Genomic DNA, 13190 nt, shown 5'->3' on the forward strand with positions numbered 1-13190 from the left:
TTTTTCGAGACACACAATAAGTTGTAAATTTTAAAAAGTGAACCATTTCCCTACATACTTTCGAAAATCATTTATTTGTTCAAGCTCTTTCTAAAAAATTGTAACGTTTTCTACTTATAATGAATTTTAGTCAACTGATTGGATCTTTAATCTTTTTGTTGGCAGCACTTTTTTAACCAAGGTTACGACGAGAATAATGAGATCACGAGAAAGCTAAAACTTTGCTGCCAATTTTCTGACATACCTAGAGAATAAACCAAACTCTTTTCTTAGCTCTAAAGAAAACAAATCAATAAAAAGCTTGAAAGAATTTTCTGAAAATAACAATCAATTTAAGATGTACTGAAAATCCAGAACCATAAAAGTTCACACTGGATTAATTTCCACCATTCTATGAACAACTTAATTTCCAATCTTCAAACAGCACATTGTCACACTAAAACCTGAGTTCTAAAAGAAAAGACTGAGTTCTAGTTCACAGGACTAATCAGTATTTGCAAGTACAGTCTTGAGTGGCTTTGCACCACCATTTTCTTGAACAGAGTTTACTGGAGTAGAGGAACCACTCTTCTTTGAACTGCCTGTGAATGTCCTTCCCATAAATTTTCCAGCTTTGCTTAGGCCACTACCAACAGCTCCAAAGCCACTTCCAACTATTCCTACACCAGCACCTACCCCGGTTCCAATGAGCCCCACGCCTGCCCCAAGACCAGTGCCCACCAAACCAACACCTGAACCAACCAGTGATGCAGCCCCATCAAGGGCATCCATTGTGCTCCCAATGACACCTTCTGCTTTCAGCTTCTTCCTTTCTTCTAGGATCGCCTTCTCTGCCTCCAGAGCAGCTAACTGCTCTTCCTTGTTGAATTCATGATACAACACCTGCACGCAATAAACAAGCTGTAAAAGCCACTCCACTACCTAGGCCATACTATCATACTGGTAGTTAAAGGAGACACAAAATTAAACAATACACAATTAAAGAATGGTTAGTACCATAGCAACAAACTGTGCCTATGTGAGCTCATAGTAGGTTCCAAACCCCAAAAAAGGATCGGGCTTGTAGTAAATTGACTGTCAGCGTAAAATAATCAAACTATGATGAATGCTTTAAATATTGATACAGAATATGCATGTAATCTTACCCAACTAGTTTAGGATTCAGGAATGTTGATTGATTGAGAGAAGTATAGCAACAACGAAACCTCAATAAATGAGTATGAACATAGTCCTGTACCTTTATTGTGATAGTTCCCCTATCCTTCTTATCTTTGACTTTGAGCATATCAAGTTTTGGCAGCAACCTTAATTCAATTTCTTTGGCAGTCTCAGCTACTAGCTCATTCAGAGGCAACTTAGCGACACCCATTCGCTGGTCTTGCCCAACGTCTTTATCGAAGACCTGCTCAAATTGATGTGAAGATCAACTGTCACACAAGAATTCACCCAAACAGTATGTACAGCATCAGATATTCAAGACAGAGCAAAGCATAGGAAAAAATGTGATAGTAATCAAATCAAACCTCCACAATGAGGGATTGGGTCTCCTTGTCTTCTGCAATTAACTCAAATGTCTGATCCCAAATGGGATTTAGGTTGTTGTCAATGGTTTTTGTCTTAACCTTGAAAAGTGGACGAATGTATACAACCACATATGGATCAGATTTTCCTATCATTTCGTGGTTCTTTAAGCCATTAGCCTTGACTACAGTTACTATGAGCTTCCCCTGTGGCTTAAGCTCCAAATCACTGCATTTAGGGAAACATTGGTTACATAACAATGAAAAATAAGCACGTGGAGACGATAAGGAACAAATGTATATGTGGACATGTCAGATGACCTAGTGTTTACATTCCCTATCCAACAACAGGTTTGCTGAAAGGTTTAAAAAGAGCCCAAACCAACAACAGTAGGCAAAATGAACAAGCACAGACATCACAACATGTGAAAGAATTTGATGAGAATAAACCCAAGGAAATAGAAGTATTTATAGGTCATCCACTATCATAAGCCACTGGAAGACCTTTTCCCTAAAACAGTCTACCTCAAATTCAGATCCGCGTATTTCACTGGATCACAAAACACAACATTTCGGAATTCAATTACCAAAAGCCATTTGATCTTTTTGTTTTCTGACATGTATCTCAATAACTGAAACACCTGAATACAGTCACACAGGAAGGAACAGCAGTACTATTGATTTCAAGTAGGCCATTCCTTAAGTAGATGCACAATTTTGATTTCTGATGTTTTTCAAGCATACGAGTAGAAAGCAAATTGAAGCAACCCAAATTTACTTTTCTTTATTAGCATATTAGAAGGATCAAAAGGATAAGAAAGTGATAAGGTGAAGTGCTCGGTGACTAAAGTATTTGTAGAATTGAAGATACCTAGTATCCACAGGTATGCCGCCAATTGGAACAACAATTCTGTGGGGCCATTCTAGCATATCTGTCACTATTGTATTTACAGTGTCCTTCCACAGATAAACAACAGCATTGTCAGTCAAACAGAAAATATCCAAAATTAGAAGTGTACTGCTAAAGAAGATGTCAACACTAACATCAATCATATCCGAAAGTCCAGGAAGAGCAGTTAAACTTCCACCGACTGCCTTCAAAACATAGTCGATTCTAGGCTTTGGCTGATTCAACAAAAAAAGGAATACTTCATTATAACGTCCATCAGGACATACGCATCTCAAAATCAGTAATTTAATTGAGAGAAAAGTCATCTCCAAATAATGTTGAAAAAAGAAACCATGTAGCACATCAGAAACAATGGGAGGAACATCAAGTTAATATAAGAAATGAAACAAACGAATCGAGGAGCAAATTGACATATAGAATTAGGCTATACCTCAGAAAGTAATGCTACAACAACAGCCGAGATGCAAGGAATTTCCTCAGTTAGTTGGAAGATAACACGAATAACAGTGAATACTTGAAGATTTTTCAACTGCAACCAATTTGGCAATGGTCAGTGCAACTCTCTTCCTAAATAACCAAGTAGTCAACATAGCATCATCCAAGCAAAATAGACAGGTGAAAGTGTTTAGGCACACACCTGAATGGGTATGGAAGCAACCATTGCAGCTTCAACACCTAAAACAATATTGGGATCACCACCCCATCGGAGGTCAATATCCATAGTGATTTGACCTTTTTTAAGGCTCTGAACACGAATACCTGCATTAATTAAGTATTAAACATGCTAAAGCATTGTGTGACACCGCAGACACTCTCTGAAAGAACCTCAGATATGCAACGAGCACAAGTTTATCAACAATCTTACTAAATGTAACAACAACCATGACACGATAAGCTCTTGGCAGATTTTGTAGCCATCAGCTGCAACATTTCGAAGTATTACGAGAAAGATTTTCTTAGACATATGATACAGAAGTTTAGGAGTTACCAAGAAAATGAAACTTGGTCCCACTTCTTTCTTCACTTTAGTTTTCAATATTAGCAGCATCATACTAGAAAGAACTCAAACTTTGCAAAGACCTCAACCCAAAAAAACAAATATTAGCAAAACAGATTAACTAGACTAACAGTGCACCTAGTGCATTGTCTTTTCCCTTCAGGCTTACACAGCATTATTTTTGATAAATAGGCATACACAATATTATAATAGGCAATAACCGTTCGCATGAGTTTTCAAGCAATTAAGAGAACATGAGTGCATACTGCATTTTTTGTCTTCTTCAAAATCACAGAACTGACACCAGCTAGAAAGCTCAAATGAGCATGAGCGCTGTCATATGAACTCATCCTATATGGCTTAAAATGTTCAACTAAACCTTTTGGTGTCAAAACTGAATCATTGAACTGCAGAAGATTCAAACTGGAACTTAATTCAACTTAATAGATATGAATATTCAGATGAATCTCAGGAGTAGAATACCAGCACAATGAGGAGGACTAGTAGCAGCATGAAAACTCCAACTAAATAATTTGTCTTTTCTTTCCAAATGCAGCTTGATGGATAGAAAAGCTGGATAGGATGAGTTCTAACATACCACTTTTTTTTTGTTGATCAAACAGTTATACAACAACTAAAAGATAATTAACTTTAACTGCAATGGATTATGAATTACTTTTTGCTGATCAAACAATTAATAATAGATATTTTGATGCTGCTACCTTCTATTTTAGGTGCCACAGTTCCCAATGATAATTTGCTGAACTTCAACGAAGTAATTCCAGGGGGTCGATAATCTTCTAAAAGAGGTTCAACAGATTCTCTTATAATTGCCTCTCCTGCCTGCATAGTGACATACTCAAGAGTATTGGATCTTGGCTCCCACAATACAGAATTTGGCAAAACAACATGGTTCACACACAACAATATGACTAAAGATATGTTTACATTGATATATAATTGTTACCATAGAAAAGGATATGACCATTGACCTTTATTGTACTATTCTCCGTGAGAACAGTTGTCATACAAGATGAGATATATAACACTATAAACCCAATTCCACTGCACAGAGCAGTGAACTTAACAACTATAAGAAAGCAAATGTTCCATCTTCTCAAATTTCCAAAAAAAAAAAAAAAAGGTCTCCGCTGTGCTCTAAACCTATGTTCCTACTGAATTCTAACTTCAAGGCAAGATCTTTTCACAATAAGCAACTTCCAAGCATTGTAGAATCTTCAAAAGGTATTTCAGATGGCTTGGTGAGAAGTCATGTACACGCAAGAAATCTTGATCCCTTATAAATTAGGTAATATCAGCATGGAATAAATCTGGAGTTATTTATTTATTTAAATAACCAAGAAATCCCTGAGGGCCAACGGCTCACGGTTAGTGTGCCCAGCCCTCTACCATTTCTGGTGTGCTATTGATAAGTTCAAGTTTTAATTAAAAAAGTAGCACACTAAGAAATAACTTCATTTTTGGCAAAAATGAATAAAAGGACAGAAGGTTTGAAGATCACTTAAAGGGACAGTTTGGTCATTACATTGAAAATCAGGGACTGAGGCTCATCAAGCAGCTTCTATGCCAATTTTGTATGAATTTCTAAATTTAGGCTTTACTGCTCAAAGGAAGAATATAAAAGATGCTCAAAAGACTTCTTAATTAGCCTTCACCCTCAAAATTCCTAAGCTAATATTTGACTCCTCAAAAGTCCTCTTTTTCGATCTAAAATATGAAGTTCGGGCATTTGCAACTCAAAATTGGAGCCCGATTTTTTTTATATTCTCCTAGTAAGAACCTTGTAAAGGTAAACTTCAACGAAACCTTTTATCTCAAAATAGATAGTTGATGTCGTCACTAGTGCTTGGTCTCAAGAAGCAAGTCTTTTTTTAACCGGGTATCCTCTTTTTGGCTAATATCAAATGCCAATGTGCTTGAAACATAAAGTTCGAAGTGGGAATGGATTATCGTTTGAGCTTAATTCATAGTTCTACCTTCTAAGCTTCTTCCTCAATCAGGAAAAGCCTTTACACTTTGAGCGTTCCAAATATTAAATATCTTTATTTGGTGGGAACAAATATGTGAGTAGAAGATCATGGTAATAGGTGATAAGATAGCTATATCATATGCTATTCTAATACTTCTTTTGTAAGGTAATATACTATTCTAATACTTACTGACTCTAACAATAGTAATGCTGTTATTATTCAGTTATTATTCATGTACTATAATCTATGCGTAACTTGTGATGAACGGTGAACCAAACATCCCTAAAAGTTTAAACACACAGAGCAAAATTGGTTATAATAGAGTTACAGCAGAACCAGTTTAAAAAATGAAAAATGCTCAGGATAACTAAAGAGGAGTAAAAAGCTTACTTCGGCAATAAATGGCCACAATTTGCTCAATTGTTTGTTCAACCACTTGACCTGCCCATGAGATATAAATGAGACAAAAGTAACATCGACATGATCACTACATCAATTTATTCCTTTAGATTGTATGAAGAAAAGATTGCAAAAACACCACATGATGCATAACCTCTAAAATTCACAATTGACATTAATAAAGTATGGAGATAACTGTTAATCAACACAATATTCCAGTCAACAACAGCCAAAGCAAAACATCTCTCCATCTACTTAAAATCTCCCTCATCATCTGTCAGTGTATCTCTTGATTCTAATTCATCAGATTCCATAAGTAAAACTAACCTTCATTGACTTCATTTCTCAAGCAAAAAGGCATTACTATTGAGCAGTGACTAGAGCACAGAAAAGAAAGTTTCATTTAATCTATAAGGATTTATGTGGATCTTTGTTTATATCTCAACGGTAACAAGGTCAGTGCAACAATATGCATAGATTGATTAACTTCAGGATCTCTTTCAAAGACAGGAAGATTTATCAGCTTGAAAATAAGGGCACTAGTTCTTCGAGCTCTTTTTTTTTTTTTTTTATTTATAAGGTTCTTCTTCGAGCTCTTCTTTCGAAGATATTAACAAATTTATTCACATTTCATTGAACTTTTCACTAAACAAGTAAAGCCATCCAACCTGCTCATAAACCGGGAATGATATCCATTCAGGAAAGTTATCACCACACACTTTCTTTAGATCATCCCTGTTGAGGCAGCCCATTAGTTTTACATCTACTGCCTGTAAAGGAAGTAAAACATAACAAGGAAAATGAATGCCAATCCTTCAGAAAGTGAAATCATATCAGAAACCTAAATGCTGTCTGCAAGCATGATGATGAGCATCATGTAAATATTGGCACTAGCACTAAAGCAACTGCAGCCCATATTTAATACTACTTATAGCAGAAGTGTCATATGGACCTATATCCGGTGACCGTTATCACCTCATTCGGTGCAAAGTCAAGCATCAAGCAGCAAAATACTATCACATAGGCAGCAAATGTGCAACAATATTATACGCATCAATAGCAGAAACTGACAAATATACTACTCAAACATATAGCTATACATCATAACCGCCATAAACTACTTCAGATAGAATGGAGATCATGTTCCAAGTCTGGGACAGTTGTGCGCTACTGCGCTTCATGTTTTGACTATCAAATGTTAAGAATACTCCTCGACACTTGCGGGACATTCGATAAAATTGGAACAACATAGAGAAGATTAGAATGACCCCCGCACAAGGAAAGCACATACAAAATGAGAAATGATCCTAAAAAAATGTAAAGGAGTACTCCTCCTCTCATTTCTCCCCTGTAAGCTAGGTCGTTCATTCCAACTTCCAACTCGAAACCATTTCACAACGTCTCCATTAAAATCATTGGAATGATCCCTAGTCAACATACTGCTTCAGCTACAATTATTCTAAAGCAACAAACCGACAGACCTATGACTAGTAGAAGCTTCAACTAAGTCAACTAACAAAATCACAGAGTTATCACCACTTTCAGTTTTGTACACTCTTCAGGACAGAAATTAGGGTTGCAACTGACACTAACCACCTCACCCGCACTGAGGTATGACCGAAGAGAAACAACATTGTTTGTCTTGAAATACAAACTATAGCAAAAGCCAACTAATTTGTGGAAATGTTGGGACTGAGGCATTTTTTGAGACTGAAGAGTAATTGTTGTCATGAACTATACTTCAAAAACATTAAAATCTGGAGTATGGCAAGATATATACCTTAGCAATTCGTTTGTTACTCCTGTACCTCATCATATGTTTCCAAGCTGCCATTAAACCGATCCCCAAGATCATCCCCATCAGTATCCCAGAAATCAACCCCATTCTACTTCAGATCACTTCAAACACCAATTTCCCTATAAAATTGAGAACCTCAAAACCAATTCCAAAAACAGAAAACCCAAAAAAGAAGAGAAGCTTAACTATGAAATTCAAGAATCAAAGAGTTATTCCAAGATTTAAAACTGAACTGTTATAAACAAGCAAAAACCACCTCTAAAAAGAATATCTGGGTCTCTGCTGAAACTTTTTGCTTCTCCGACAAGAAAATAATTGCTCTTTTTCAGACGTGGGTCTACACCAAACTGGGGTTGCTTGGCATTCCTTTCCTCCACAAAACTTTGATGAAAAAAAGATACTTATCTTTCACCTATTTCATTGTACACATAATTAATGAAATGAATGAGAGTTTTAACGGTTAAGCATTACATTTACTACGTACCCTAGTCTTGAAAGTGGTCTTTCCCGTTTCTTTGCTTTGCATTGAATTTTCGGATTTAAGTCTTAGGCTTTTGAGTTTGTTTGTCCGTTTCTTACAACTTTTGGGTTTTGCAGACATACCCCTATATTTTTGGGGTCACCTAATACTAGTATTATCCATAGGTGATGTACCCCAATGATTGAAAGATTCATTTGTCTTTTAAACTTTAGTGGGCAGTGGTACGTACCCTACCTCTTGGAATTTTGGTGTTGGATCTCCCAATCAAAATTGGGTGAGGCAAGGTGGATGATCCTTTACTTGGCAAAGTAGGTCCTTTTTGCAATTACATCTTCTTTTTTTATAATAGTAGTGTTAGATCCATTTGTGTGTACTTTTCTATTTCAGCATGTACTTAGTGAGGTATCATTTACTCTATTTATCAAGTCTTAATTTTGTTAATTTGGACATGAGGTGGCCAGTTAGTAAATAATTTTGACACCTGGTTCCACTCATGTTAAAATGGCCTATCTTAAGAATTATCAATTGTAATACAATCCATCCATGGTAGATGGCTTCATTTGTCCCTTATTATTTGCATTGAATGGCCTTCTTTGATATACTCTTTTAAGTTTTGAAAGTAGCTGAAGTTCCGATAGAGCTAAGCTCCGGGTATTTACATCTTGGATGAGATAAGGTGGATAATTCTTTACTTGTCCTAGTAGGTCCTTTTTGCATTTACAAATTCTTTTATTTTTTTGTGTAAGAGAACTTTTAAATTAGACGTTTACATTAGGCATAACTTTCGCGAGGGAAATAAAGTAGCACATATTTTGGCATGCAAAGGATCCTAGCAGGCGAAACATGGCACCGTGTTCTATCATTCGGTTCCCCCTTTGTTTGTTAACGCAATTGTCTTAACAGATAAAAGAGGAACTAGTTTTGAGAAATTGATGGTAGGCTATAATTACGTATTTTAGTCGCTTATCGTACTCTAATTTACAGCACTTTAATTGAGTGTGAGCTTTAATCGCTAGTGTTTTGCACTAATTATGTATTTTATGCCTTGTAGGAGTGATTCCGAGCTATATGGATGTTACGGAATAAAATCGAACTATTTGGAGATTTGAAGTCTGAGTAAAAGCCAAGGGATTAAGACGGGATCGCGTTCGGGAGTCGAGAACCACATCCGGATGTCAAAAACCAAGGAAAAAGCCTAGCTCTAAGAATCCACCACAGTTGCGGCGTGTGGGGCGCCACAGCTGCCCATTTTCTACTGCTGTCAATTTTGCACGCTCTCTGATAAAGCCCACTACCATCCCGCGTGGCGCGTCGCCCCATGCGGCGCGCCTGTGCAATTTTTACAGAGTAACAATCCTAGTTCGCGTAAGAGAAAGTCATTTCGTTTGGGCCCGACCCTACTTGATATAAATACATGTAAAACGTTATTTTGAGAGACTTTGAACATACTTTGAAGGAGGATTCACGTGGAGGAACACACACCATGCTTGGAGGAGGCTTCTAACTAGTTTTTCTTTCTCTTCCCTTCCTTTAATCTCATAGTTTATTAATTCTAGAGTTTTTGGGTGCTACATGAACGTTGTGATTTGAAGCTTGAATTGTTCTTATTATTTTATCATATTGATTTATTTATTAAATCTTGCGCTTAATTATTTGATTGATTTATCATCAATTAAATAATATCTACGAATCTAGCATTGAACCCGGGAGAGAGAATTTTAGATTGCATATAAGATTGAGTAGAGCAAGATCTTGAACTCGAGTATCGGGAACAGATTTGCGGTTAGGATAGGAATATACCTAATCGCCTTGCTTGGTTATTATACGGGAATGATTAATGTGTTCTTGTTAATCCTAATTTCATAGGAATATAGGCGTTAGGTTAGCTTGAATAGGCGAGTGGTGCTTGGGGAGAAGGCTACGAGCAATATTAACCCTGTCAAGCATTAAACCAGATAAATTAATTCGACAATTTAAGTAGAAAACTCAACGGGATTGTTAGCTAACCCATAACTCTGGAGCATTTTCTCCCATTGAATTCATCTTTAATATTGCCAACTTGTTTCCTTTAATCTCTTTGTTTGCTACTCTAGATTAGTTGTAGTTAAATAATCACACTTTAGAAAATCGCTTGAGTAGATTAATTGTCCTAGTTTAATTTAGTAAATAGTTAATCATCAGTCTCTCTGGGTACAATATCTGAACTTACAATCCTATATTACTTGTCGACCATGTATAGTTGCGTGTGCGTTTGGGAGCAACAAGTTTATGGCGCCGTTGTCGGGGACTTAGAAATTAACTATTCTACTAGATTTTAGATTTTTACTTTTTGTCTATTCAAGTTTTTTTATCTTAGTTTAATATTTTATTATTTTATTGACATGGCATCTTGGAATGAGAATTGGTCGAATATTGGTTATTCTTATTATGGTAATCCTTATCCATATTGTGGAGGACCACACTTGTGGCAAAAGTATGAATCTCAATCTTATGAGTAGAATATTTATAATGTGTGTGGTGGTCAAGGTAGCCATTGGGATGGTTGTCCTAATTCTTATTATCCTTTTTAGAGTTCTTATTATGATGTTTCTAATAATGTTTATGAGTTTGATAGGAGCAATGAAGTGGACGATATGGAACGCGTTGCTCGTATTATGGACATGATAAGGCAAGTAGCTGAGCAACAAAATGTGATGAGGCAAGTAGCCGAGCAACAACATGAAATTCACAAAAAGACTGCCTTAGTGATCAAAGGACTGCAGGCTAGAATGGACGAATTAATGGTCAATTTTTAAGAAGAACCTCAACTCGACAAAGAGAGCGAGTTCCCACAAGAAGATAACTTTGAAGAAGTAGATATATTGAGCCAATCTTGACTAGAGGAACAAGCTCAACTGGCAAAATTTCATGGGGTTCTATGTAATGGTCTTTCAAATATGGCAGAACAGTTGATAGACGAAAGAATTGAGCTCAGGCAAGAGATAGACCAATTTGGCTCAGATATCCATGACCTGCAAGCTCAATTGAATAAAAGGTTTGAGGCGTGTGATGCCTTACAACCAATTTTTGTGGATACTGGCCAACTTGTGGAGCGGAAAAAGGAATTCCAACTACTCGACCAAAATAGTATTAATAATGTCAAGCTTGACGAAATGTGCAAAAGTGAGCATGTCAAAAGTGAAGCGATTTTAGAGTTGGAGCGCATTAGACCTCATTCTAACCATTTTTCAACATTGTTCTTGGTTAGTGACATGAGAATTGATCGATTTGATCCTATGGAGGAGTCAATGAATGGGGAACAAAGTGCTTATATTCTAAAATTTGTGATGCTAAGGAGACAAAACGACATACCTCACTTAAAGGCCAAGAAGTGCAAGATGCGATACCTATTGCTTGGTTTCTTTATTTTTACACCACCGCCCTAGGAACGTGACAAAAAAATTGATGTAAAATTGGGGGCGCAATTCATATCCTCAAAGTGGAAGAAAAAGTAGTGGAAGTAGTGTAAGTCGTGCCACGACTATAAATAAGGCGCTTGTTGTGAGGCAACCCAATTCTATTTTTTTCTTTTTTTTTCTTTTTTTATTGTGTTATCGTTGTAGTGTTGTTTTTGTATTTTGTAGGAGTAGGAGCATAGAATAAAGCCATTAGACGTGTGAAAAATCGAGCAGGTGGTTGAAACTAAGTGTGGGGTACACGCATACAGGATAACAATCGGGAGAAGTCTGAGTATCCCGTGAGCTGCTAATTCTTCGGCCTTTGGCCTACCAGGGAGTCTCTTTTACCCTCTTGTTATTTATAGTGTGCTTTGAGGACATTGCACAATTTTAAGTGTGGGGTGAAGAGATTGTCTGAGTGATTTTCTGTGCTATCTTTTACCCTCAGTTTTTTTACTCGTGTATAAGTACCTTAAATTGTATGATCTTAACTTTGCTTAACTGCTTTGACTAAAGTGTCTTGATGAGTCCAATCCTGAGTGAGTTATGTGCCGTGTGTGTGAGGTTTGTGTGTTATTCTGTGCATTCCATTTGATGTCTAGAACTTCCCGTGTGTGTTTGCAAAGCGAATTAGTAGTTTTGTTCAGTCTTGGAAGTGATATAGGCATTCTTTGTTGAGCCAGATATATATAGTTTATCCGCCTAATTGTTATATATCGTAGTTAACCCTTTGAGCATGTAATCCTGTTTCTTTGGCAACCACATTACGAGCCTTACCCATTTATTTGAATTAACTATCTATTTGAACATTTTCACCTCTCATGAGCACTCGAATTGTTATGAACTTGGTAAAAGTTTATGTGTGGGGTGGTTGGTTTGGCTTTTGAGTGAAACTAATGAAATAAGGAGAAAGGTATACTATTTTGAAAAAGTAAGAGCCACTTGAATTGAAAAAGAAAGAAAAATATTTATATTGTTGTGAAAAATATTCCTTGATAGTGGTAACTCTTGATGTAATTGTGCATAAAGAAGTATGGAGTTAATATACATTGACGTGAAGGTGGAGTTATGGTTTGACATAAGTGTGTATTTTTAAATGTTAAAGTGTGTGTATTAAAGTGCTTAGGGAGGTGTAGTCACTCTTATATCCAAATGTATCCTACCCGTCCCGCAATCTACATTACAACCAATTGAAGTCCTACTTGATCCTAGACTGAACGAGCTCGATTAGTAGAGTAGTACACTACGGGCAAGCCTATGGTGCATCTTGTGTGGCATATGAATGTTATTTCTGAGAGTGAGTAAATTCTTTCTATCTTGAGTTCCTAATTGTTCTTAAATTTTATTATGTGGAACTACTCTCTTTTGTCGTGTGAGGGCACTTGATTCATGAAGGAAAGGTAATGTCATTGACCTCTATGTTAGAATAAGTGAGCGAGTTGTGAATAATGCGAGGTACTTGTGAGTCAAATCTTGAGGTGAAGATGTTACACTCTTGTGCTTAGTCTATTTTAAATATTCTTGGTGTAATGAGTTAGGAGAATTGTTTAAAAATGTCGTGTATATATAAAGTGTAGTTTGATTGCTCGAGGACGAGCAATGATTTAAGTGTGGAGTGTTGATGGTAGGCTATAATTATGTATTTTAGTCGCTAATC

At 36.5% G+C, this 13190-nt stretch overlaps 1 protein-coding gene and 1 pseudogene across 2 annotated transcripts; one reads left to right on the forward strand and one right to left on the reverse strand.

Moving 5' to 3' along the window:
* Nucleotides 1–310: 310 nt before the first annotated feature.
* On the reverse strand, nucleotides 311–8273 carry LOC107806866 (calcium-dependent lipid-binding protein-like). 2 transcript variants are annotated; one of them, XM_016631139.2, is made up of 13 exons: nucleotides 8100–8273; nucleotides 7872–8027; nucleotides 7598–7734; nucleotides 6486–6587; nucleotides 5809–5859; nucleotides 4150–4270; nucleotides 3068–3189; nucleotides 2861–2959; nucleotides 2565–2645; nucleotides 2392–2477; nucleotides 1524–1749; nucleotides 1238–1402; nucleotides 311–882 (listed from the first exon to the last, which is right to left on the reverse strand). In XM_016631139.2, exons 3-13 carry the CDS (start codon nucleotides 7700–7702, stop codon nucleotides 484–486), a joined length of 1557 nt encoding a protein of 518 aa, XP_016486625.1. In that variant the 5' UTR covers nucleotides 7703–7734; nucleotides 7872–8027; nucleotides 8100–8273; the 3' UTR covers nucleotides 311–483. The 2 variants fall into 2 exon arrangements, with proteins under 2 accessions (XP_016486625.1, XP_075094383.1); XM_075238282.1 differs by lacking the exon at nucleotides 8100–8273 and having other exon boundaries at nucleotides 7872–8044.
* On the forward strand, nucleotides 7025–7133 carry LOC142174055 (U6 spliceosomal RNA; annotated as a pseudogene).
* Nucleotides 8274–13190: the final 4917 nt, after the last annotated feature.

The sequence above is a fragment of the Nicotiana tabacum genome, chromosome 19, assembly GCF_000715075.1.
Source record: "Nicotiana tabacum cultivar K326 chromosome 19, ASM71507v2, whole genome shotgun sequence".
Lineage (NCBI taxonomy): Eukaryota > Viridiplantae > Streptophyta > Magnoliopsida > Solanales > Solanaceae > Nicotiana > Nicotiana tabacum.

Coding starts and splice junctions, on each gene's coding strand:
- LOC107806866 (XM_016631139.2), bottom strand. CDS start 7,702: ATGGGGTTGATTTCTGGGATACTGATGGGGATGATCTTGGGGATCGGT. Junction 2,960..3,067: donor TTGCTTCCATACCCATTCAG/GTGTGTGCCTAA, acceptor AATTGGTTGCAG/TTGAAAAATCTTCAAGTATT. Junction 1,750..2,391: donor GGCATACCTGTGGATACTAG/GTATCTTCAATT, acceptor CCCTAAATGCAG/TGATTTGGAGCTTAAGCCAC.